A 28000-nucleotide genomic window follows, 5' to 3' on the forward strand; every position below is an offset into this window, starting at 1 on the left:
CGTGAGCGTTCGAGGCGAAAGCGTTTTGGGAGAGCAAAGGGCTGATGTGATGCATCGAGAGTGAACCGTTATTCGTCATGGATTTCAGTGTGGTGCTACTGTTTCGTTGCAGAAAGGATAGAATGCTTAAATAAGTGTGATCTTGGGGAAAATATATTTGCGCAGAGGGCAGGATTGTGGAAAAACATTCGTTTTGCAAGACTGTCACGGATTCAAGCTTGCATTGTGTTTGCAAGCACATTTCTCGCCTTTCATTTCCTTTCAAGGTTTGAATTGCGAAAAATCGTGAAGGATGAGTGCTGAAGAAAGATCTGATAATTCTGGTCATACAGACGATAGTGGGTAAGTCACATAGCGAGGAAAATCGCGTAAAAACAAAGTTTTTAGCTTCTTCAGGGATTATTAGACTGTTGTTGGGTTTATGGTGTATAAGCTTACATGTAGTAAAATCCACCGATGGCTTGTTTGGATTCGAAAACATGACCACAGGTCATAAACACGAGATCGGTTCATGAAAACGTGACCCTTATCTAAGAATCACTACGTTTTGACAAGAGCGGGCATGAATTTACTTACTATTTTAGCGAGAAGTTTACATTTGGCAGGTTGAGTGTTGTGGATTTCCCAAGGGCGGCCTCGAAGCCGCCGTGACCGCTAGTTCAATGCCATTTCTGTTTCTTTTGTTTGATCGCATTTCTTTTTTCGCACACCCTTATTTGTAGGAAAGTTGAAATGAGTTTATTCTCTTTGCGAAGCTTTAATACTCTTGTGCATGATTTATACAAAGAAAAAATCAATCTTTGCACCGTACTTTAACCGTAACGAGACTACGAATAATTAATCGGCGGAACGGAAGGAAGGAAATATACGAATTTGGCCTTTAAATCTGACCGTGGATTTTGTTACATCCCTTGATTTGACATTTGTCCTTTGAATCGTCTGGCAGCGCCTACTCGAGTTCTATTTTTACCCCTACTCGGTGTTGTATTAAAGTATCTGTGATTTCCAACCAGGGTAAATTAAAATTTAAGCTTACAACCAATCTATGATAAACTCGAACCTGTTTGAGAATATCTGGGTGATATTTTGTTGTGAAAGTTTGCCCGACCATGAAAAATGCAATTATACCAAACCACTAGAAATTATTGGGTTCACACAACATTATACAGGCCTAAGTGTTTATTAAATCACTGGTCAGGTCTTGACCTACAAAATTGTAAGTACACTTAAAAATTATTCTCATTACAGTATTTTGCATATTTTAAATATTGCAGGGTTAAAATGGATGGGTATTGTGCATCCAGGGATGTTGGAAGTTAGCTGTCCAAAATCTTTTGTGCAAAATCAATCATGCATAAATTGCATGTCCTTTCTAACACTAAATTTAGTACAAAAAAATAAACCAGGTTTGGGGTGCCGTTTTGTTTGGTAGGCAAACACATTAGAAATTAATAATAGTGTTCCATAATAGTTGGATTTCTGTCGTGTTTGCCTACCGAACAAAATAGTGCTAAAAACTGTGGCAAGGTATGAATTATTTCAGCATTGTATACTTGAGTATTGAAGAATTTATGGCTTGCAAAATGTCAGATCCTAGGCGAAAGATCAGAAATACGAAGTTGTGTTCAGTTGGGGGAAAAAGTGCCAGTTTGGGAAATTCTTTGTTGAAGCACTCGAAGAATTTCTGAATTAATTTATCCAATTAAAAGCTAGCGCAAGTACTTGTGAGAAATCCGAAAGCAATAGTGTGTACAAATTCGTCATGATGCTTAGCAACTTTTTGGACGAAAACTGTGGGTTCAGTCACTTCTCGGAGAAGTGGGCGCATCAACTGGCACTTGTTCCCTCGAATGTGTTAGAAAGCGTGTAGGAGTAGGTGGCGGTGACGCTTAACTTGTTTGTCACGAGCTGATTGCTATGACCACTCACCAGAGTAGCCGGCAACCTATAATCAAGCTGGCAGAACTCCAGCTCTCGCCGGCTTGTTTTGAAAACTCTGCCTAAATTATGTTTGAAGGGAAATATTTACCAACAAATAAACAGGAAAATTGAAATGTGACTGGAGTGAATACTTAAGCAAAGCGTAAGCCCCCAAACGTGGTCAGAAATATTTTTTTAATTAGTAACAAAGTTTACAAGTCAAATTTTCAGGAGTCAAGTTTTGCGGACAAGTGTACCAGTATTTTATTAACTGGGTATTAGGGCCATACTAGGAGAATATAGCCCCCAAGGTCTTGTCAATATAGGTCAAGTGCATTGTGGTTTGTAGAGAACAGGAAAAGGGCTGAAATTCTACCTGCACAGTAGCCTGTGTGCAGATGTCTTCCTTTCTTCCGTTTCCCAAGGAAGCTTTGTTAATAAAGGATGTCACTGCACAACATTATGATTGAAAAAGATTGTCAATGATTTTCCGAAATCTCTATTTTACAAAGCTCTGTTTTTCCTCTCTTGTTTCAGGTCTGATAGTGAGGAAGATGTAAGTTTGAACTTTACTGTTAACATAAAGGAATAAAGGAGGAGTTATAGTAGTAATTTCTCAGACCTCCTGAAAACTTGAAACAAAAGTTGTTTCTCTTGGATTAACTCCACTTAGTTGAAAACTGGATTTTTACCCCTACAACCCTCCAAGTTAACACCATGTTAGTCACCATGGCGACTAAAACTTTGGAGTTGGGGAAAAAATTGGAACTGAAGTCACCAGCCTGGCAACTTAAATTGAAAAGAAGGATTGAAAGCATAAGATTAATTTAGCAACTTAAATTTTTCACTGGTGACTAAACTTGAGCAGTCGGTGACCAAATGGCCACTAAGGAAAAAAATAAACTTGGAGGGTTGCCCTAATACATGTATCTCGAACTTCTGATTTCTGTAACCAATTTTTGTTTCCCATAGAGGTTTGAGAAATCAGTATTCCATGGTAATATCAAGTCATGTTCTTGATTGTAAACCATCGTGATCTCTAGAACTGACATAAAAAGAAATCTAATGAAGGCAGTAATATTGGTATCTGGAAATTGATGATAATTATTTGTTGTTTTCTTTCCTAGGTGTCAGGCGAACATGTCATTTCTTCCACAGAAGAATATCAGCCTCCTTATTATGAGCATGTTGAGGAGAATGTGTATTTATTTGACAGGTGAGTTTCATTGTAAGTTAAGTGTGATGTTTAACTGTATATGAAACTAGTTATCCGCATTAAAATCATTAATCATTGTGATTATTACTTGGTTATGCATATCAGAGCATAAAAATGATACTGTATAATGGGCACACCTTGCTTAATTCCTGAAAGGGTGAAAGGGTCACACGCAACAATGTCCCCTCGAATTTTTGCTTAAATCGAACATTACCAAAAAAGCTCCAAATTTCGCATGCAGGTTTGTCTAGGCATATACTAAAACCTGAAACAACGAAACGAAACCAACGAAACGAAACGACCGAAACCGCCGAAACGAGCGAAACGAAACTGCCGAAACAACCGAAACGGTCAAAACGTGCGAAACGAAACGAAATCACCGAAACAAGCAAAACTTCCAGAATTCCGTCACTTACCATACTAAACACCCCGTTTAGCCTACTTTACACTTCGATTAGCCTACTACACACTCCGGTTAGCCTACGTTTCACTTAGGTTAGCCTACTACACATTAGTGATAAAAATTTGAAACCCTGCGCAGCGTAGGTGCTGAATGTATAAATGAAAAAAAATGTAAATACTACGCTGTAGTCAAAAAAACTATTCCCGACGTTTCGGCAATGCTGCCTTCTTCAGGGGGACAAAACTATTTAGCTGTTAAAAAGTTTGTTGTATCACACGCGCATTTAAATAAATGCTCGCGCACGTTTCCGCGCGCGCGAGAGCGCACGATAATACAAAGAAGCTTCTGGAGAATAACTCTGGAAACAACACCGCCAATGACAGAGTACCATTAGTCACCACCTTCCACCCCATGAACCAGGACGCCTGCAAAATCATTTCAGGAAACTTCAAGATCCTTCACGATGATAGCACGACCAACAATATCTTCAGAAAACCACCATTGATGGCTTTCAGACGTGCCAAGAATCTGAACGACTTGTTAGTCAAAAGCAGTCTACCGCAGGACCCACCAAACCATCCAACGGGTACATTTCCCTGCAACAGGACCGTTTGCCGCACATGCCCCCATGTTAACTCATCTAACACAATTTCAACACCCAAGGGGCATGTTAACATCACAGGTCACTTCACCTGTACAACGGAGAACGTAGTATACTGTGTATCATGCGAGAGATGTCCATCGACCGTCTACATTGGGGAGACCGGGCGCAGGATGGCAGACCGTTTCAGGGAACACCGCAGGGATGTGATCAACGGCAGGAATGACCTTCCTGTACCAGCACACTTTAACCAGCCGGATCACTCCCTGCAGGATATGAAGGTCGCTGTCCTGAAAGCAGGCCTGACAAACCAACAGTACCGCAAGAAACAGGAGATGAGATACATCTTCCAACACGGAACTCTGGCTCCGAGTGGACTTAATCAAGATTTTAGCTTTACGTGAATTGACTTCTTTGTATTATCGTGCGCTCTCGCGCGCGCGGAAACGTGCGCGAGCATTTATTTAAATGCGTGTGTGATACAACAAACTTTTTAACGGCTAAATAGTTTTGTCCCCCTGAAGAAGGCAGCATTGCCGAAACGTCGGGAATAGTTTTTTTGACTACAGCGTAGTATTTACATTTTTTTTCATTTATACATTATAGCCTACTACACACTCTGGTTAGCCTACGTTTCACTTAGGTTAGCCTACTATGCACTCCGGTTAGCCTGTTTACGGTTAGCTCTCAATAATTGTAATGGGTTTTGCTTGTTTAAGTGATTTTGTCTCGTTTCGCTCGTTTCGGCCGTTTCGGGTTTTAGTACATGCCGTTTGTCTACATGTACTAAACATCACCCTTGATGTTTTTCCAGTATTTTTCCTTTCCTTTTTTGAGATTTTACATAAATGCAAAGAAACATGGTTTTAGCTGACGGCATCTTTAAGAGCTTTCTTTGATAAATAATAAACAGAAGAAACCTTTTGTTCGCCAAAACAATGAAAACAGTGAAGATTATTAAAGTAAAAGGAGAACTTAAAGACATTTCTTTTCTCAACGGTGTGTAGCACCTTCCATGTGCTAACTGGGATTCTCCCAGGATCTGAAATAAATAGAGGATGTGAAGAAGAACATGCACATGTGCAAAAACATGTGCCTTTTGAGTGCTATCTGAACACTGCTTTTCAGTGAAGGGGTAAAAATATAAGTGTAAATATACAGTAAGTGTAAGCCCCCTAGAAAATTTTACCTTTCAGTTAAGAAAATTCAAAAAGAGTTATGGTAAGGACTTACAGTTTTGGTTTACAATGATTTTTATTTCAGGAAGAAGAAAGTCAATAAGGAAGTGCGGAGGATGCAATGTGATTGTACCCTTGATGCCGGTAAGGCCTGGTTCACACTAGCGACATAACGACATAACGACATAAAGAAAAGTTCAGTTCTTTCCTTATGTCGTTATGCTTATGTCATTATGTTCCAGCTATGTCGTTATGTTATGTTGTTCACACTGGTGACATAGAACATCAATATGAGGTGTTTTTTGCATTTGCGTGACCTTGCCGTTATGTCGTTATGTCGCTAGTGTGAACCAGGCCTAAGAATGTACAGCTTATTTTAAACCTTAAATTTCCTCGAATACTATGATTGTTTTGCTTGTATACTGTATTTGTTCAGTTTTGGGGGTAAATTATTGTCTTGAAGTACCACCAAATTTAAAGGTCTGATTAATATTATAAAACAGAATTGTATGTCTGGGATAACTATATTTTCTTGAATAAGCACCGCCCCCGAATAAGCGCCAACCCCAAATAAGCAACACATTTGGGACAAAAAAGTTACTAAGTGCCGCCCCCAAATAAAGGCTGCAGTGCTGATGTGGCGCTCGTTCGAGGAATTCTGTTTCACCTACAACAGCGCCACAAAGCAACTCTAAAACAAACTTGGACATTTCTTTTCATCAAAAGCGATGTTTTGCAGTTCAAAGTGATTGTTTTACCGCTGGCCCATTAGTTTTTCTATCAAAAATTCTAACAATAGATAGTTCTGTAAATGTTGTGAAGGCGGCAAACTTTGCCAGGACAGCTAGCTCCACTTTTCTGTTCAGAAAGAGACGAATACTGGCAATCAAAAGACGCCATTTTCAATTACTGTAAAACAGAAGATTCTTTGTGGTGTCCAAATTTTAACTAATCGCCCCCCTCAAATAAGCGCTGCACTTGAGGCGCGAAAAATTTAATAAGCGCTGCGGCGCTTATTCGAGTAAATGCAGTAAGTGTGGTAGAATATGTAGAGTGTGTTTCTCTGCCTAATAGACCTTTCTTTCAGCCTTTTTTGATTATTTTGTATTCATGCTAATCTGTCCTCTGAACCTCGCTCCAGGCTCAATTTCGTTTTGATCTTTGCACTTGCTAACGAGGCAGATTAGCATGAACGCAAAACAATAACAAATGGCTGAGAAAGATCTATTGTTCAGGTAGCCTAGCAGAATAACTGTACTTGGGGTTGCACTCAATTCCAGACTTGTGAAGATGTTGCCATAGTGACCTGTCCATCCTATATACCGTAAAATTCCAGTTATAAGCGCTGGGCTTATACAACTTCGTAAGGGGTTTTGGATGGGCTTATAAACGGAGGGGCTTATATCCGGGAGGGCTTATAAGGCCATCCCAATAAAATGTTTCGTTTCCCATCGCCCCGTCTCTTGTGATGGTGGGTCGGTTGGTGGGGCAAAAAAAAAAAAAAAAGAATGAACACTTGAAGGGTTCTGGGTTCCAGAAAAGGCCGGGCTGCTAAGCAAGAAAGCCTGATTACAAAGTCAACTCGAAAACGTGGTCTTTTCGTTCGTTATTCCTTATCAGTCTTTAAATAACGTAGTATTGATGTTTATTGAAGACAAAGACATCACATCATACCAATTGTTGTTAATAAAACATGATCGTGTGCTTGTAAATTGAAGTACTTGCTTCTTTGACTAGTGAATCTGGATTTTTTTTTTTTTTTTACTTTTCGAAAAAAATGGGTCGGTCGGGCGATGGGAAACGAAACATTTTATTGGGATGGCCTAAGCGGAATAAAAAAAAACGTTTCAAACGAGCCACGGGAGTGTTGATCGAAATACGTTTTTAAGTTAAAAACACATAATAATGCAACATTTAGCCCTGTTCAGTACTGTCGTCCGGCAGAGGGGGGCTTATATCCGGGACAGCTTACAATGTATAATCGGATGTATTTTTTGTTGCCAGATAGATGGGTCTATAACCGGGGGGAGGGGGGGGGGGCTTATAACCGGAATTTTACAGTATGGGATTTTTGTCCGACATACTTGTTAAACATAATTACCTAAGGGCAATCAGAAACAGTTCTTAACTTCATTTTTCCTTTACAGATTACCCTGATTCTGCTGGTTGCGGGGAGGACTGTCTGAATAGACTGTTGATGATTGAATGGTTTGTTTTTTGTTGCTGTTGTTTTTGTTTTACAACTTGTCAATTAATATTTACCAATGTCCAGCTTTCAATTTATCATTTTGTCTTTTTTTTTCTTCCAACAGTAACAGCAGATGTACTTGTGGGGAGATGTGTAGTAACAAGAGATTTCAACAGGTTAGTAGCCTTTATTGATAGTGTCATTGCATTGTCAATCTCAGCCATGTTGTAGGCATGGTGACCTATTGCTTGGTGCTCTGGACTCTAGATTGAGTGGTCCGGGTTCGAGCACTGGTTGGGGCACTGCGTTGTGTTCTTGGGCAAGACACTTTACTCTCATAGTGTTTTTCTCCACCCAGGTGTATAAATGGGTACTGCCAAATTTATTTCATTAATGATGCTGGGAGTAACCTTTCGATAGGCTAGCATCCCATCCAGGGGAAGTAGAAATACTGCTAGCTGCCTCATGATACAGACACCTGGATAAGCTCCAGCCTAATGGGCCACTGGCTCGTATGCAAACTTTACCTTTTCTTTACCTTTACCTAAATCTCAACCATGTGGAAGGGGTCGGGTAGCAGCTCTCTCGAGATTTCACATATTAATTAAAATAGCTTGCCACACTTCGACAAAAGAAACAACAGGAACAGTGCCCCTAGCCCCCAAGCAATAGCGCGCAACTGCTACACTAGAGGACCAGAGCTCTTATGAGAGTCCTGTCATATGTTTTGCTGAACTCTGTACAACTTTTTTTCAGGGATGTAAAGTAAAAGTTGAAGTTTTTAAAACAGAGAACAAAGGCTGGGGTTTAAAAACTCTTGAAGATCTTGAGCCGTAAGTCCCTCTTGCTACTTTGAAACATTGAGATTGTTGTTATATGATGTCGGCAACAGTATTTGATCATGTTTGTAATGGGAAGCACAGTGGCCTAATGGTTAGTGCGTTGAACTCTGGATCAAGTGGTCCGGGTTCAAGCCCCTGCGTGTGTTCTTGGGCAAGACATTTTACTCTCATACTGCTTCTTTTCACCCAGGTGTATAAATGGGTATTGGCGAATTAAATGCTGGGAGAGATGGACGTCTAGCATCCCATCCAGGGGAATAGAAATACTCCCAGTTGCTTCATGCTACAGAACTCAGGATAAGCTCCTTCTTGCAGGGACGGCGGAGCCGGGGGGCTGGGGGGGGCTTTAGCCCCCCCACTTTTTTCGAAAAAATAAAGACTTTTTAAGAGAAGAGTCTCTTAAGCCCCCCCACTTAAAGTTACTAGTCAGCCTCCCCACCTGGAAAACTGCTCCGCCGTCCCTGTCCTGATGGGCCAATAGAATCATATTCAAATTTTTTTTACCTATGTTATTGAATGTATAGACTGATGCACTGGGTTTCCACTGTCATTGTATGTTTCGGTACAACACACTTCCGTTTCCACAACATGATTGATACTGTGCAGTACCATGAAATATTCACACCGAACCCAAGCTAGGAAGGGCATTGGAAGTTCTGGGGTGGGTTTCAAAAGCCAATGAAAGTCTGTTTAGGAAAGTAGGCATGTGAAACAATAACTGAAGTTTTCAAACCAAAACTCTGTTAGTGAGATGGAAAAACACATAATTATTATTTTCATCACCACTGCTGACATAACATGTATGTACATACAATAATGCAATATTATTTTATTGTTACTTTTTTATTTAGAAATCAGTTTGTTATGGAGTATTGCGGTGAAGTAATGAACTACAAAGATTTCTCGGAGCGAGCAGAGCGTTACGACAGAGAGAACAGGAGGCATTATTACTTTATGACACTAAGAGCAGATGAGGTAATTAAAATGTTGCTATTCAGCCTTTTGTAAAGTACCTTAAGTACAGTGTATAATTACATTTAAAATTTTGGCGACAACTTAATTTCATGCTTTTGGGATCATGGTATTAAGTCTTTAAGCCCTGATAGTGCCATTTGGCACATAATGGCATAACTTGGTCAATATCTGTCCAATAAATTTGAATTTTTGCCACCAAAATTGCCCTAAAAAAGATCTCCATTTTGAAAACATAAAATTGCTCCTCCCCCCTCTTTGTGACTTGATTGACCACCTCTATAACTTTTGAAACTTTTTTCCTGATACGTATGTGAGATGCAACATAACTGAAATTTACCATGACACTGAGAGCTGTACAATAAGGTTTCGGTTAGGGGTATACCCATTATATACGGAGATACACACATTTTTAAACCTTTTTCTTTTTGTGTTTTAAAGCCATTTCTTTCAAGGCCATAACTTTTCCATTATTTGTTGACATGTTTAATGAACTATTCTGATCAATACCTTTCAAATGGTGTATCATACATGGACGTTCAGCCAATATTTATTGAGTTAGTAAAAATGGCCAGTGCAGTGAACTTTGAGAAGTTGTTTAACAATGTTAAACTATAAGTAAGCCACCTCCTTTTTTGTGATATCATATTTTCAAATTTAAAATAAAAAATATGATTTCACAAAAGTTTTGCATGATAGGTACTCACTGTACCTGTCCAGTAGCTCTACAAAATTTGAGCCGTAGCATGCTGTAGTACAGACCTCTCAACCTTAAAGCACTGGAAATCTGGAGATTGAGGTCAAAAAATCTGGAGATTTCAGTAAAAACCGGGAGATTGATCAACTGACGGACAAAAATAACTAAAAGAGGCTTAAAACCAGGCGCTTATCAAATGACTTGTTACTCTGTTTACCGTGAGATTTCTGTTTCTCATCGTGAGATTGAAGTGAAAACCGTGAGTCTCACGACAAAATCGTGAGACTTGAGAGGTCTGGTAGTATGTAATTTTATTAAGTCAATAACATGCAACGTTCTCGTTTCATAGATCATTGATGCCACTTTTAAAGGGAACTTATCAAGATTTATCAACCATAGTTGTGACTCAAACTGTGAAACCCAAAAGGTAACATAAGCATTCATACCACTAATAATATTATTATTAAAGAAAACACACCCGAGTGCATTATTGAGGTATACAGTGTATAAGCATGCGGGAATTTTTAAGGACACGAGAGAAGTGCATAGAGAAGCCGAGTGCTTCTCTCACTTCTCGAGTGTTCTTAAAAATGCTTCTCGCACTTCTCGAGTGTTCTTAAAAATTCCCAAGTGCTTATATAACTCAACAATGCACGAGGAGAAAGTTTTTTATTTCTTTTATGAAATGTTAAAGAAATTGCGCGCGCTAAAACTCGTGACGTAAGCAGCGTGCATTATAACTCAATAAAGCACGCGCGTGACGTATGCAGCGTGCTTTATGGAGCTATAATGAAGTCAAACTGACCAATCACAGTGCGCGCAATTACTCGGACATTTTATAAAACATAATATAACTATGTTATAATTATTACATTATGGTTACAAAATTTTACTCTTAAACACAAGGGTCCTCAAACTTTGGCATCTTGCTGTATATAATTTCATTCTACTGACAGGGCTTGAAAAAAAATGAATTACAGCTTGCCTATGGGGCAAGTGACTCTCAAATTTTGCTTGCCCAGACACTATACCCCCTTGCCCAGATTCTTAAACTTAATAATAATTCATGATGATGGTTTGCCAGGGCCCTTGCCCATCGGGCAAGAGAGTATGAAAAGTCACTTGTCCGGCAGGAAATTCTACTTGTCCCGGGCGACCAGATGGGGGTTTTGTTGAGCCCAGCTACTCTAAATCTTTTTCTGGTTTTCTTTTTATGCAGTGGACTGTCAATGGCTTGTTAAGGATTGGATTTTTCACTCAAAGATTCATCCCTGCCAGAACAGAGCTAACATTTGATTACAAACTGCAACGCTATGGGTATGTGCTTGATTTACAGCTAATTTCTCCCTTCAGTATCAAACACAGGTGACGAGAATATAAAAAAAATCATCAGCTGGAGAATATTGTCTTCATGTACTGGTCACCAAATTCTCAGAACTAACATTTATTTAAAAGAAATATCCAACAATCAGTAACAAGTTACAACTACTAGTTATATTATAGAGCGGTTTTTACTTGAGTGTCGAAAGTAAATTGCGTTTGCTTTGGTTTTGCATTGCTACGCTTAGTGATTGGCTTAAAAATCTCGCGCCACTTTCTCAGCCAATCAGAACTAAAACCAAAACCAATTGTGACTTGCTCGCGCACGTTTTCCCGCGCTTCGTGTCGGCTACATGTATTTGCTTCGAGTTTTGATTGGTTCACTGGATTGTCTGTGGCCTTTATGATTGGCCGAAGTAATTACTATGGTTTTGGTTTTACGACACTCAATTGAAAACTGCTCTATCATATTTATCAACTTTATTGGTCTTATGAATGTTAAACTTACAGTATATAGTAAATTAATAGTCAAGAATTAAAAAATAAACCTAATGGGATTGTTCGAACAGGAAAAGTATCCGATGCGAGGCGCAACCTGAAAATCTAATAATTAATGTTAAAACTAAAATTTAATAAAATTACAGTGACTTAATTAATTACTAAAAGTTCACAGTAAGGTGCAAAATTAATAAAATCAGTCAGATAAAATAAATTAAGAGCGGTGACAAGGGCAGTTACAGGCTCTGGGAAAGTTCCAAGTTTATGTGTATCACACAACTGATATTCTTCTTTTCTGTTTTTGTAGAAAAACTGCTCAGATTTGCTACTGTGAAGCACCAAATTGCCGTGGATTTATTGGAGGCGAAAAACAAACTCCCCTGAAGAACACAGTGGAAAGAATAGGTATTAAAATTACGGTAACAGCAGATTTTCAACTGAAAGAAGATTAATTTTATTTTGTGGTCATTAGCAACATATCATAATTACCGGTAAGCTTCCATTGTTTAAATCACTGCAGAGCAACCATTTTTTTTCCTTTTTCTTGTAGCAACTCCACCCATAACAAGCTCACCAAGAAGGAGGCGTAAAAAACCGAGGAACTTGACAAGCGAGTTTGATGATATAACGGTAATTAAAAAAGATAAACAACAGTACCATACAATACTTCAGACTTGAAGAAAATACACACATCATTTCTGTAGCTTGTTACAGTATTGGAAGTGAGACCACTATCTGTTTCTTGTTAATATTGGGTTATTCCAGAAAAAATACACACCCCCCGACGGATGGCAAACATTTTTGACCCCCCCCCTTCTGCCCGGATTTCCCAGATCGCTAGACCCCCCCTCCCGCCCGGATTTCCAAGCTCAAGGACCCCCCCTCCCGCCCGGATTTCCATTTTTTTAAAATGCCCTAACTGAAAACAACAGACAATAGAAAAGACACAACATTTCGTCCAAAAGATCCTTGTTTATTATAATTTTCGAAACTGGGGTAATATCGCGAATTTTGCGGGCCAAATTTCAACATTTCAAATCAGATTATTTTGATCGCGCGTGTTACGTTTGAGTGATCTCCGGTACACTCTCCTCGAAAATGCCACTTGCTTTTACCGTACCACAACAAAAGTACAAGATAAGAAATTTGAAATTCCTAAAAATTATCTGAATGTAAGAAAAACACAGTGAAAAAGTCCTTAATGCGCTAATAACGAAAGACTATCATCTCAGTTGTCGGCGACAAGGCGGCCTAAATTGGTGTGTGTTTACAAGATCGAGTTCTCGCTATTAGAACTGTTCGTGTGACATTTACTTGAGCTTATCAATAAAGATTTTCGAACTACAATAATTTCAAATTTTGTTACCTATATGGGTCTGTAGGTCAAGTGGATCTTTTGCCTTTCTTTCAAGAATACAAGCTTTCATGCGTAATGTCCACGTTCTTGCTTCCATAAACTTTTTCACATATCGATCGTAAGGCATGGATAATAAAGTGGAAGAAGCCAAATAATGTTAGCCAGCAAAACAAGTTCTCGGGTTGGCTAAAATATACAGAAAAGTACAACCTGCAGTCGGCCGGATCGCCTTTCCTTGGCATTTTTGTTGAGGATGTTGCAAAGCACGGGCTCGGGTGGCCTGGGTACCGTAAAAATGTTCCAGGCGTTGCGTGCGCGGTCGAACGATCGTAATGAAATTTGTTGTTATAACGCGCTGGTTCTTCATGAATAAAAGGACCTATGAAGGTAAACTTGAAGCATATGAGGTAAGAACACCATAAACTGGAAGACTACAATATTTTCCAATGCAAACTAGTAGTAAAACATATCGATCGAGTGAAAGTTAAAAGTGACCCCCGAGGAAGAATTTTTAGGTTCAGACTCCCCCTCCTGCCCGGATTTCCTGAGCCACTAACCCCCCTCCCGCGAGAATTTCCAGTTTGCCATCCGTCGGGGAGGTGTGTATTTTTTCTCGAATAACCCATTTTAATTTTTGTTTTTACAACACATTGTACACTTGTTATTAAATGGAAAAGAAACCCAAGAGAAATCTAGTAAGTTTTTCATTTTGTACCAGTAATCCATTTCCACCCTCATCATCATGAATCATCTTCACTTCCTAATGAGGATAATGGGTTTCTGTCACTGCCCTAACAGTGCTGGAGATAATTTGTCTTACTTTAAAGGACATGTGTCCTTCCAAATTTTTATTTTTAATGGACATACCGTATTTTCTCGATTAAACGCCGGCCCCGTATAAACGCCGGGTCAAAGTTGCTAGTTTTTAAATAAACGCCGGGGGCGTTTGTTCGAGGTCCGGCGTTTATTTGAGGTCAGGCTAACAAGTAAATATATTCTGTTTGTCACAAATCTCGATTGCGATATAAACTATCCAATCCGTAATATTGCACCGTTGGGAAATAATCACCTTTGGATACCCAGGGACACTTTTTTGGGGCAGAGCGAAGGGAAAAATTGTCCCTCCTTGACAAACTGCCCCTTGGTCTCGAGGATCGGTAACAATAAATCAATCTGAAAAATTGGCAGAAATTTGCAGTCCGTTGATAAACGCTGGGCCCCGATTAAACGCCGGCTTCAAATAAACGCCAGGTTCACGAAGCCAAGTTTGAAATAAACGCCGGGGGCGTTTATTTGAGAAAATACAGTATTAGAAAATTGGTTGTACATCAATTCACATTTTAAAACACACATTAAATTTTCTAAGACACAGTCACATAAGTTCTCGGACATTTCCCAACATATTGCAAAATTTGCCGGACATTTTGGCATATTTGATCAGACAATGTCAGATGACCAACAGTAATTTCCAGCACTTGTCCTAGAAAATCAAACAATATTATTGTCATTGCATTGTATGCATTTAATCCTTTTAAACTTGTTGAGCAAATTGATGACAGATGTTTTTTTTTTTTTTTTTGTTTAAGCTGGAAGATGAGGTGGAAAAGCTGCTTGGCGATCAGCAAGGTTTGGTCCACGGTGACCAGGCATTAAAACTGTCACGACTGATGGTTCGAGCGGAGACCACAGATCAGAGGATCATGCTGCTTAAAATCCTGCAGGTATATTCAATTCCTCAGTACTTGTGTTTTATGAGACCATGCTGTTATGGAGTCAAGCTGTAAACCATCATAGGGCCTCTTTACATGAGAGTTTTTGTCCTGGGATGACTTTCGTCCCAGGATGAATTCATCTCGGTGTCTGGTCATTTTCTTGTTGCTGTTCACATGATGATACATGATTTCGTCAACTCATCCCGGGACGATTTCATTTATTTATGTTGCATTTACGTTACGTTGCGTCCGTTCAGTCTTCAAAACTCCCAGCCGTAATATTCGATCAAGAATTATCCAAGCTTTCGTCTTTGACATTCCATTGAGCTGGCCGTGAATCGGCCGGTAATTTATTTCGCTACGTTCATCACTTCGTTCAGTCTTTCGAAGTCTTCAAAATTGCTCGCTGTAATTCGGTGATACGCTGAATCCTTTCAGTCTTCAAAAATATTCGCAGCCGTTATTCGCCTTAACTGTAAACGAAATGAACAAAGTTATATTTTTGCCGTAAAACCAACACTTTAGTGTGCCTTCACATCGTATTCAGTCAAGCAAAGAGTTAAAATTGCCCTTTACTGTGATTGGTCCCCTGACCAAGGAACTCCAATTCTTTTGTTTTGAACTCGTCTTGTGATTGGCTAAAAACGTTGGGTGGCCCCGGTTGAGTTTTCGTTTCATTGTAAATAAATACATGAAGAAATGCCTTGCCAGTCAAATTAATTTTGCTGATTCAGAGTATCAGCAATACTCTTAGTTACTTCATGCCACAGAACCATGATAAACTCCAGCCTGATGGGCCACTTACCTCAACAGCAGGCTTTACCTTAGGGCCTCTTCACATGAGCCCGGTTTACGGGCTGTCTCAGTTACCAGGACGGATTTTGACATCTGTTCATATGGAAAATTTTAGCCCGGTTGACGGGGATAAAACTCAAGAAACAAAGCCAAAATGGCGACACATAAAGTTGCATCTTTCGCGACTATCATAGCTTTATTGACCCTTGTAACTTTATTAATAAAGCTAATTTGCATATTTCTGAAGTGGAAATAGATACAAGGCAAAATTATGCCATTTTGACCGCCTAGTTACGAAAGGGAAGCTATTTTCTCAAAAAAAAAGTTGCATCCCGGTGAGCGGGCTGGAGTGTTCATATGGGAAAATATTCTTCCCGGTTGCCGAGATCTCGGTTGCAGAAACCGAGATATCGGTAACTGGGCTGGCCCACCTTCTCATATAAACACATCCAAAATTTTACAAAGAAAATAGGAGTGAGCTGAGATCTTGGTAACTGGGCCAGCCCGGTCAACCGGGATCATGTGAAGAGGCCCTTAGTCACTTCATGTTACAGAAACCAGAGCTTAGCGTTGACCTGATGGGCCGCTAGACTCTAATGCAAACTTTACCATACACACCTTTAGTTAATAACAGGTTGTTACATATACACTGTACTTCTTTTCTTGCAGCACACTACAGACCAGTCATGTTTGAAGGCGTTCCTAAGATTTCAAGGTTTGTCTCTTCTGTGGAGCTGGATGATTGATGGTGGAGGGAAAAGAATGAAGCTTAAAATGGAGGTATCGGTCAGTGTAGATTGTCTCCTTGTACAAATGTAGTATCAATACAGTGGAACCCCGATATAACGATCTTCGATATAACGATATTCCCGATATAACGATGAATATGTTATGTCCCGGCAATAGTAAAATGTATGGGACGGAACCCCTATATAACGATTCCTCGATATAACGATATAATTTTACTGCCCCCTTGGCATATCGTTATATCGGGGTTCCACTGTATAAAGGCAGGGCCGTGGGGAGGGGGTGCGATGGGTGTGTCTGCACCCACCCATGGGCCACAATGGTTTGCCTAATCAGGGAGTGAGCATTAAAATGATTCCCAGGATGCAGGAAATGTGGACTTAAACAACTGGATTTTTCAAAATTTCCCTGGAGAAATTACCTCCGGACCCCCTGAGACGCTCATGCCTTTCAGGCTCGCACCCACCCATGCAAGATTCTGCCTACGGTCCTGTAAAGGCTTAAGTCCTGTAAAGGCACTTGATCATTAAAGGGAAATTGTGGTGATATTTAAGCAAATTCTCCCAGCGATTACTACAAGAAATTATCAGTTGAAAGGTGAGGTTCAGAATGTCCCATTAACAGTAACTTGAAATTTGTTGATATGCTAGAGCAGTTTTCAATTGAGTGTCGTAAAACCAAAACCAAAGTAATTACTCTGGCCAATCACAAAGGACACAGACAATCCAGTGAACCAATCAAAATTCCATGCAAATACATGTAGCTGGCACGAAGTGCGGGAAAACGTGCGCGAGCGAGTCACGATTGGTTTTGGTTTTACTTCTGATTGGCTAAGAAAGTGGTGCGAGATTTTTAAGCCAATCACTAAGCGTAGTAATTCAAAACCAAAGCAAACGCAATTTACTTTCGACACTAAAGTGAAAACCACTCTATGCTATAACAGTACTGTCTACAGGCCATATCAAGCAATTGACAATTTTCATCCCTGCTCAAAAACCAACAATTCAAAATTCCAGCCTGATCTTACATTTTGAGGGCTGCTGACTTGTCAGTCATTATCTGTTACAATACAACCCTTAAATAAACGCTGCGCGTTGTTTGTTAAATTTTTTATGATTCATGGGTGGCATTAATTTAAAATTCAATTTATTTCTTGCTAACAATAGTATGGTAACTGAACATTTGAATTTTAAAAACAGGAAAATGTTTTAGTGCTTGTCTGAAAAAGCATTTTCAATATCTTAAAACATTGTTACAATCAAGTAAAATATTTCTTTTGAGGCTTACTACTGCATTTTGAGGATTACTACTGCATTTGCTTTTTGACAATATTATTGGAATAAATGACACATCATGATGTGGCGTTTATTCAAGGGTGGAGCTTTTTTATATTTCTGCCTTAATGTGCTACGTTTATTCGAGATAAATATTATGGTAATGCTGATTTATTAATTTATCTCACAAGAAATCCTTCTAATTTTTGTTCATAGTTGCTTGATACATTGAAACACCTTCCAATTGCCACTAAGAATCAGCTTGAAGACAGTAAAGTAATAAAGGTCGTCAGAAAATGGGCGTTATCATCCTGTCCAACAGTTGAAGCTGGCTCTAGCAGTGGACAGGAGTCGCATGGCAACAGCCCGGCAGATTCTGAATGTACCGCGGGAACAGAAGATAATGACGACGATAACCAACACCGGACAAAACCGCTTGAAATTGGCAAGAAATTGGTTGGTAGCCCACTTATTTTTGAAAGGCAGTGCTCTAATAAGGACCAATCAGACGACGACTCTTTAGATGCCGAAGTTGCAAGCTTCATTGTTAACAAGTCGGCTGATAGTGGAGCCGTGAAAAGCAAGATGGCGGCAGAGTGTGAAAAGTCTCCGGATGAGCTTTCAGAGGATGATGTTAGGTCTGAGGATGAGCGATTGCCTGAAACTGGAGTTGGGATGATAGCCAATGAGCTGTTAAAGTCCTGGAGTCTACTTAAGGTAGGGTTTATTAATATACAATTTCTCCTTTCAATTCCACAACATTGTCAAGCAGATAGGTGATGGGAATAGAGAAAATGGTCACCTTGATGATCTTTGGAAGTCTTGGGGACAGTTTGGAATTATCATCAAAAACTAAAACTGTACTTAGGGCCTAAAGAAGGGCTGTAAAGCAGGCAAAACTGTGACCAAATTATTGAATAGCCTCAGAAAATTTCTGTTATAGAATGGATCATTACAATTTAATTTGGTGTGCACAAGGTTCCAAAACTCCAAAAGTTTCATTCTGTCAGAATGTAACTAAAAACTGGCTCTGATCTTACTGTGCTTTTCGCTGCTTTATTTTGCAGGAAGTCTATAAAATACCAAAGAAATCTGCGACACCAGTAAGTAACAGAAACACGGCAATACTTACTAAACTTTAAAAAAAAATATTGGAGTTACTCCGTCAACTTTGAAAATATCCCTAGCCTTGTTTTTGGTATGTTTGTTTCTTATTAACAGAGTGTAAAAGTCCAGAGATGCATAAAGTTTTGATTTGTTTTGCTGATGTCCCCTACATATCTGAAATCCTCTCCTTTGCAGTCAAGGATAAAACAATTCCTTTCTTGGTCAGGAAAGCTGCGAAAATCTTTAGTGTAAAGGAGAAGGAAATGTTAGGGTTTGGGGAGGGAGGAGTAATTGCTTTGAAGATGATTGATCATCAGTCTCTGTTGCATGAAAGCAAAAATTGTCAAAGGATCTATTACAAGTACATTGGAGCATATTGTTTTGTTGTTGGTAACATGGGGCGCGATCCATTGGACCAAAATTTTCGGTTTGAATTTTCGAAATTTTCATCTGTCAAATGGAACGGTATTTTCCACTTGAATCGGCCAGGCTAGTTCCATTCCCGCAAACAGTAAAGAAAACTGAAGATATTACTCCCTCTTGATAAATTCTGAAGCCATCTATCCTTTCACTTAGCTCAAAAACGTAGCTCCACGCTTTTTTAAACGTAAAGAATGCGAAAAGTTTACACTGGAAACACATACGTCTGCTTTTATGACATCTACGGAAACATTTGGATGCACAAGATGTGCTCTTATCGCATTCGTTTAAGACAATTATACGTGGTGTGCACGTATTTTCGAACTGCTTTCCAAAGCTTGCTAAGCACACGTGTTCCAATAACGCAGTTTATAAGCTGTCTGCCGCAAGAAGACAAGACGAACACTGATCAGTGTCGAGCAGCTGGAATGACCGCCATGTCGAATTTTGTTGATTTCCGGGTTGGGAAAAACTGGGCCCGAGCATAAATTGGCGAATGGAACAGGATTTTCCGAGAATTCCGATTTTCCGGAATTTGAGGACAACCTCCAGAAGTTGACCAAAATTTTCGAAACGAGTTTCCGGAAACTTTCTGTTCCATTTGATTTTGTACCGGAATTTCCGAAAAATTTGGTCCAATGGATCGCGCCCATGGTTGTTTGATTGCCTCATCTATGAGATGCTTTGCATAAAGGAACGGAATCCGAGCTTGAACACGCAAACGGACTCCATCCGTGCAAAACTCTTTGTTTTATTTAAACATTTTAACACATCTATTGTTTTTAATTACTATTTATACATTTTTATCAACTTTCATTTTGACTTGATAATGATGTTAGCCTAAAGTCGAAAGGTTGTCGTTTTTAACAAACTTTTTAGCTTTCTTAATATGCTTCGAAATATTTTATTGCAATTTTTTATCGTTAAATGTTTAGAAAAATCGCTTCTTATTCGTAACATCAATTTTGTCTGAAATTCTTTGCTTAGGCTAAACAGGACCGTGTCACTGAATTGGCAGCAGCGGCATGCAGCCCAGCAGGTAAAGGACACATTTTTTTTTATTAAAGTGCTATTTTTGAACATAAAACAAAATGCTGTTTAGTTGCCCTGGACATACCAGCTGCTCACTCAGTTTTTAAAATGAATTTTTGAAAGATTGAAATTATGTCTGAACTACTTTCTACTGACTGACAGCAATGAAACCAAAATGTTTTGTAGCTGTCAGACAAAATGAAAGTAAAATCACATAAACAATTTTCTGTTTTTCATGATAATTTTCAGTTTTCATTAATGCTACTGACTACTATAAAATACTTATTTTACTTGTATGTCACGTTCTAAGGAGAAACCTGTGTTTGTTGGTTAATTTGGTTGATAAAACTTTTCATTCTTGATGAAAGAAATAATAAAAAGTTATTTGCATTAGTCCCAGATCATTAATTTTGTCTTGTTTTATTTTCTAGGAAGCGCTGATGGTGATCATTCTAGGTAAGGAGTTGTTTTTATGTTTGAGTAGTCAATGAGGCATATTCTAGTTGACTCTCACTCATGTATACTTACTGATGGAAGACTCAGTTAACTTAAGCCCTGATTGTATCTCAACAGGACTCCAGTCGAACATATCAGTTCCCCAGGCAAATTGGATGCCATCATGAAGAGTCTTCAGAACTCACCCAAACCGCTGTTTCCTCTGGAATCAAGGACCCCGCCTGCCTCCCAGGGATTCTCAACCTGTAGTGAAGAAACTGATGAGCAGAAAAGCTCCGCAAATGAGCCGCCTCCCACAAAAGCTGGCGATTTCAGCTCATTAGAGTTTGACGATGACATGGAAACTAAAGAGAGTTCAACTCCTGATAAAGAGGATGTGACCCTCCCACTTCCATTGTTGTCAGACCCTGTTGATGTATCACAGGATCAAGATACTAGATCACAGAATGCAATGCAGACATTTGGATATCAGCAGCGCATGAATTTTAATGTGGAGCATGGATTTGGCCAACAAAAGCCCAAACGTAACAAAAAGAAAAATAAGAAGTGGAATCAGAATCAAATGCAGAATTTTTTCCAACAACAGGGAAGAAACGTTCAAGGTTTACTGGATAACAACTTTGGGAATATTCACATGAACCCTCAAACAAACTTTGGACCACAACAAAACATGACCCAGTGGAGAGGCCCATCTCAAAATGCACCTCCAAATTACCAGGGAAACCAGTTTTACTGCGGTGGACCTACAATTGGACAAGACCAGGGTCCTAGACCCCAACATTTGGGCCAAGGTAATTTTGTGGGAAATTTCAACCCGCAAGGCCCTGCATTGCCAAACTTTAATGTTCCTCCCCCTAATATGCCTCCAATGGAATTTTTCCGCAAAGTACCGCCACCAAACTTTTCACAACAAAATCAACCAATGATGCCTCAGCAGCCGCAACAAACTCCACACATCCCGCCACAGCCAGTTCCTCCTCCTCCGCTCCAGGCTAACCAATCGCAGTTCTTCTCTCCATCCCAACCACCGCCTTACACTCGGCTTCCTCCCCCGCCCCCTTTCCAAGCAAATGTGTCCACTCCACCACCCCCACAGTTTCAACAGCCCAATGTCATGCAACAGCAGCAGCATCCAAGGAGCATGCAACCCGGCTTCCCTCCACAGCAAAATCAATTTCCATATAATTCACCGCCTCCGCAGCTTAGTATCCCGCCAGCTCAGCAGATAAGTCCTGTGGGAAAACTTCCGATTCCTCTCCAGCATCGTTCTGGTTTGCCCGAGGCAGTGCCACATCCAGAGGTGGCGCCATTCTCTCTTCAAACCGGTGCAGTGACAACATCCTCAACAGGGAGTTATGAATGCAGTGAAGGCTTTGGGGCAGAACCGGAGCCTTGTACGCCATCACCTGTGAAGCATAAACCAACACATCTGCCGCCACATTGGAAGTCAGCGACGGACCAACAAGGGAAAGTTTACTACTACCATGCATTAACAAGGTAAGCAAAAGAAATGTGCTAGCGGTAGTTTATACAATTTCTTGGTCCTGTTTGGTCTGTGAACCACCATGCACATCTATCTTCTAAAATTGTGAAAGCTTTGACCCTACTTTAATTTTCCAATATTTTGAACTTTTTTTGAGTAGTTTAAACTTAATACTCTGAGCTTGCACCCGCAAGGGAGGCGGAGATATTATACTACCCATAATAAACTATGTGGGGAAGCTTTGCCCGAAAGGGGTACCTCTTTCAGGTCTATGGGATTTTAAGGGTTGTCCAGGGTATAGGAAAGGGTGAGGAAAACTGTCATTTAGGTAAATAAAAGGGTCTTTTAGAATATCTTGAACGCACACACCGAATGTTCACTTCATCTAAGTATTTCAAGGAATTTTCGTGTACAAGATTTAGATATTTCACTTGTGGTGAATAATTGCTAGCCTGCAAACAGGTTTACAGTTTGGGCCTCATGCACAAGTTTGAGATTCCATTCATGGAAAGGCCTCAACTGTGAGCCTTATCGCAGGCTTAACCCTTTAAGACCCAACATCAAATTTCTCCTCACAATAACTAATCTTATTAACCAGGCGCGAGGGCAGTACTGGGCAAATATTGGCCCGAGGTCTTGACAGTACGGATCGAGCACAGCGAGGTCCGTACAAAAAAGACCGAGGGCCAATAATCGCCCAGTACGGTCCCGAGCAAGCTTGGTTAATAAGAGATTTATTACACGACTGGAAACTTTGGTTAGTGAGAATTGCTACCCGGTAGATGTTGTGGAAAACAATGCGCGGTAAAAGAGTTATAAATATTTCTGTGTTTAAGTTCATTTCATTTTCAAAGCAATAAAAACTTTGAAAAACTCTTGCAAAAAAATCTAGCAAAAATCTTGCGCTAAATCGCGCTGGAATTAGCGCGGGATCATCCGGTACAAAACCCGGTCCGATACTTGGAAAATATCGGCCCTCGCGGGACCGGAAATAAAGTAATCTGATTGGCTGATTTAGTTATTGGCCCTCGGACCGCCTTAGTCGTGTAATAAGAATTTGATCAGTCAGGAGAATTTGTATGTGGACATTGAGGTTTATACATGTAGGGTACATGTTTGGCATCTTTTCTGTGCAGGAAAACTCAGTGGGATCTTCCAAGCTGGGATAGCAGTCCATCTTCAGAAGAGGAACATCCTTGTAATGTCACAGAACCTGAAAATACAAGCATCACACCCCTCACTTACACCAAAACGGAAGAGGTGAGATTCAATGTGCAAACTGTCTTTGAGCTTTGATTGCTGTATTAGTATAAAAGGTAAAGTCTGTGTCCGAGCCATGAGGCCCATACAGCCGGAACTTATCCCGGTTTCCGTAGTGACTAGGAGTATTGCTACTCCCCCCTGGATGGGATGCTAGTCCATCGCAGGGTTACCCCCCAGCAGTAAATTCGCCGGTACCCATTTGTACACCTGGGTGGAGAGAGGCACTGTGAGAGTAAAGTGTCTTGCCCAAGAACACAACGCAGCACCCCGGCCAGGCCTCGAACCCGGGCCATTCGACTCGGAGTCGAGCACGCTAACCATTAGGCCACCGCGCCTCCCAACTCCCTGTATTAGTATACGTAATTGAAAAATTCATTAGATATCACAATTTGTTATCCAACTCTGCTTTGTGGAGTGCAAATCAAGTGTGAAACGAGTACATATCTTGCCATATTTGTGCTCCACAAGAGTGGTTTAAAAGGTTCTTTTTAGTCTTCTCATTTCTCCCGACCATGCAAATGATTCAAAAATGACGAAAATTCAACATTTCGGGAAAAGATAACATTGGATAAGAAATCTCTTATTAAGCATTTTAGTCTGTAGTATCGCTGTACATTTTTTCTCATCATTTGTATTTTGACTTGTTCTTCGGGCCTGCCAAAATACTGCAAGACTTGTGAAACTATACAGCAATACTACACTTAAAAATGTCTAGAAGGATGTATGTATTTTTTATTAGAGCGGTTTTCACTTGAGTGTCGAAAGTAAATTGCGTTTGCTTTGGTTTTGCATTACTATGCTTAGTGATTGGCTTAAAAATCTCGCGCCACTTTCTCAGCCAATCAGAAGTAAAACCAAAACCAATCGCGACTCGCTCGCGCACGTTTTCCCGCGCTTCGTGCCAGCTACTTGTATTTGCCTGAGTTTTGATTGGTTCACTGGGTTGTCTGGGTCCTTTGTGATTGGCCAGAGTAATTACATTGGTTTTGGTTTTACGACACTCAATTGAAAACTGCTCTATCGGAGCAAACGCGCCGAATACTACTAAAGAAGACTTAACGTTTTACCTTCCTTTTTGTAGGAGTCACCATCAAAAGCAAAAGTAAAGAAAATGGTTAAGACTCCGACAACTCCCCCAGGGACCCCCCCTGAGAGCCCCACCCTGGCGTATACAACAGCTGCAGCAGATACTACAGATACTGCACACCAGAGAGAGGAACACATGATAAGAGATGACGCTTCTACTGGCTCGTCGTCACACCATAAAATCAGGGAGATGTTTAGAATGAAGGTGGGTAGCTTGATTGATTACAGTGTATGCAGTACCACTCTGTTTTGATCAATTCAGTCCACCAAATTGACCTTTATTTCTTATCAGTCTTAAAAAGGATTTTGAAAACAATTTTCAGCCCCGGAAGATTGCTGAAAAACAGAGAGCAGCTTTTTATTACAGAAGAACCCCTGTAACTCGAACTCTGAAAGAAAAAGAAAAACAGTTCGAGTTATCGGGGTCGATTGAATATTTAATTTGCCAAGTTAATAATTAAGAGTTTACAGTTTTCAGCACTTCAGTGTACAGTACAATGCAAATTAAACTTATCTCGTCAAAAACTCTAACACGATCATACATTCTTATGATAAGAGTGGAAAATGAGTGTATGAATGTAATCTGTTCGTTGCTCTAATCAATGGGTAACCGTGGCGAGTTGCAAGAAATGGAATTCAAGTTATCGGGGTAAATTTGACCCGAATTTTGATCAAGGGAAACGAAATTTAGTTCGAGTTAGCAGGTTTTCGAGTTATCGAGTTTGAGTTAACCAAGTAAAAATGACTGAAAAGTGGGGTGAAATCGAAGAGAAATGGAAGTTAGTTTGAGTTAGCGGGGTGTTGAAGCTATCCGAGTTGGAGTTACCGGGGTTCTACTGTAATTGATTTTGTTGTCAATCAATCAGTGAATTTATCAAAACCCTCGTACCTGCAAGTGTTTTGGTCAATATTTTTACGTCTATTTCTTTGTCTTTTGATTCACAGCTTTCCAATGTGGTTGTGAACTGCCTTAATCCTTTCTTCAAAGTTGACTGTAAATCAGGCAGGATCCTGAATACAGACGATTTCAAGTTTTTAGCTAGAAAGGTAAGTTGAATTACTATTGTATCTTTTAGAGCAGTTTTCAATTGAGTGTCGTAAAACCAAAACCAAAGAACAATCACAAAGAACACAGACAATCCAGTGAACCAATCAAAACTCGAAGCAAATCCATGTAGCCGGCACGAAGCGCGGGGAAACGTGCGCGAGCGAGACACGATTGGTTTTGGTTTTAGTTCTGATTGGCTCAGAAAGTGCCGCGAGAATTTTTAAGCCAATCACTAAGCGTAGCAATGCAAAACCAAAGCAAACGCAATTAACTTTCGACACTCAAGTGAAAACCGCTCTATCGTCTTTTTCTCAATGCCGAGGTTAAAGAAAATGGTTTGAATTTTTTTCAAATCCGTGTGTAAGAACCAAGAAGCAGTACTTTCATGTGGTACTCATCATCGTCATCATCGTTTATTAGCCACTTTTAAAACAAAATATAACAACGATAACTATAGTAGGTAAGGAGAGGAGACCTCCAGGAAACCACCAGGCTTATAGGGGAGGCCACCTCCGTGGTCGAAGCCCTAGTGTGTGACCATTCAAGTGAAAGCCATTGAGCAGTTATTTTATGTAGTACTGTTTACTGTGATGTAATGTATATAAATTGATTCATATATGAACTGCGGATGTATATGAAAGTGATAAATGATCATCGCAGTGAATTTCCAATTTAAGCAATTGGAATAAAGAAGCCTGAAAAAAAAAATTCAGGGCTTCAACGGGATTCGAACCCGTGACCTCCGCGATACCGGTGCGATGCTCTACCAACGTAGCTATTGAGTTCATATACGAATCATTTCATATACATTACATCATTTCACTCCTCTCACGGGAAAATATGAACTCACAATTGACCTCGCTCCCAATGTGTGGCTTCAATAGCTCAGTTGGTAGAGCATCGCACCGGTATCGCGGAGGTCACGGGTTCGAATCCCGTTGAAGCCCTGAATTTTTTCAGGCTTCTTTATTCCAATTGCTTAAATTGGAAATTCACTGCGATGATCATTTATCACTTTCACTGTTTACTGTGCTGTACAAGGTGGTTCTAACTTTTAAGTCTGTGGATGAAACCCTAGTGTGTGACCATTCAAATAAAAGGTATTGAGCAGTACTTTCACGTGGTACTGTTTATTATGCTGTACAAGGTGGTTCTTACTTTTAAGTCTGTGCATGAAACCTTGGTGTATGACCATTCAAGTGAAAGCTATTGAGCAGTACTTTCATGTGGTACTGTTAATTATGCTGTACAAGGTGGTTCTAACTTTAGTTCTAAAGTGTGTGGGTGAAACTCTAGTAAGCGACCATTTCGGCGATTCCTTCTCGTAAGTTAACGCATTGTTTTGATTTTATCTCCAGCTAACCCATGGAATTTTGATGAAGGAGCTTAGCCACTTAAAAGATGAAGAAACATTGCAGTGCAATGATTCCGTCAAAATCAAGACTAAAGAATATATTCGAAGTTATATGAAAAAATTTGGTCCTGTGTATAAACGGTCTTAGCTATTGGTTAAAGTTTTACTTTGTATATATTGTTATTAGGCAAGAAAACGGTTTTTAAAGATATTTTTATTATTTTGTGTGATAGTTTTAGTTCAGTGCCTAGGCATATTGATGTACATTTGGTAAAGATAACAGTATTTAGGTGTTAATAACCCTTGGAATCACGGAGGAAAGTTGTATATGTAAATATCTTTTTGTCGTTGTTTGCTTCCTTCAAAACTTTACAATATGCTATAATTTAACTTTTTCCAGAGCGCATCCTTACAAAACATTTAGTTCGTATCAATCCTCTCTTGGTTCGTATGTCGTATCATTTCGTGTTTTTTTTGTTAGGTATCGGGTTTGGCGTTTAGAAAACTGAAAAAGAACATTTAAATGAAAGCCGTTTATTAATACTTTTACGGAAAGTACTGGTTAGAATGTTGTACAAAGTGGTTCTAACTTTTGATTTGTGGATAAAACCCTAGTGTGTGACCACCCAAATGAAAGCTGTTGAGCAGTACTTTCATGTGGTACTGTTTATTGTGCTGTACAAGGTGGTTCTAACTTTTAGGTCTGTGGATGAAAGCCAAGTGTGTGACCATTCAGATGAAAGCTATTGAGCAGTACTTTCATGTGGTACTGTTTATTATGCTGTATAAGGTAGTTCTAACTTTTGAGTCAGCGAGTTAAGACTCAAAGTGTTATTATTTTGGTATAGTTAAGGTATTTTATTAACATTACACACTCCTCCGTGATTCAAAGGTTTGATTGAAATTTAATTAAGATATTGTCTGTTACAGTTTTAAGTATTATATTGAAGCACTTAAAGATACATGTATTGCACTATGGACTTGTGTAAACATATTTTATTGATTTTATAAACTTGTTTTTCCCACATTAA

At 39.6% G+C, this 28000-nt stretch overlaps 1 protein-coding gene across 3 annotated transcripts; it reads left to right on the forward strand.

Annotated features, from left to right (window-relative positions):
* Nucleotides 1–2: 2 nt before the first annotated feature.
* LOC144629418 (histone-lysine N-methyltransferase SETD2-like) lies at nt 3–28000 on the forward strand. 3 transcript variants are annotated; one of them, XM_078487613.1, is made up of 23 exons: nt 3–342; nt 2458–2476; nt 3048–3136; nt 5404–5462; nt 7466–7526; nt 7631–7682; nt 8263–8339; nt 9200–9323; nt 10367–10444; nt 11237–11334; nt 12143–12240; nt 12386–12465; nt 14779–14913; nt 16369–16485; nt 17937–18437; nt 18788–18823; nt 20235–20286; nt 20711–20735; nt 20853–22232; nt 23355–23478; nt 24563–24772; nt 25513–25614; nt 26974–28000. In XM_078487613.1, the coding sequence occupies exons 1-23, from the start codon at nt 293–295 to the stop codon at nt 27115–27117; spliced, it is 3711 nt and encodes a 1236-aa protein (XP_078343739.1). In that variant the 5' UTR covers nt 3–292; the 3' UTR covers nt 27118–28000. The 3 variants fall into 3 exon arrangements, with proteins under 3 accessions (XP_078343739.1, XP_078343740.1, XP_078343741.1); XM_078487614.1 differs by having other exon boundaries at nt 24566–24772; XM_078487615.1 differs by having other exon boundaries at nt 16369–16479.

The sequence above is a fragment of the Oculina patagonica genome, chromosome 11 (assembly GCF_052425735.1).
Source record: "Oculina patagonica isolate OP01 chromosome 11, crgOcupat, whole genome shotgun sequence".
Classification (NCBI taxonomy): Eukaryota; Metazoa; Cnidaria; class Anthozoa; order Scleractinia; family Oculinidae; genus Oculina; species Oculina patagonica.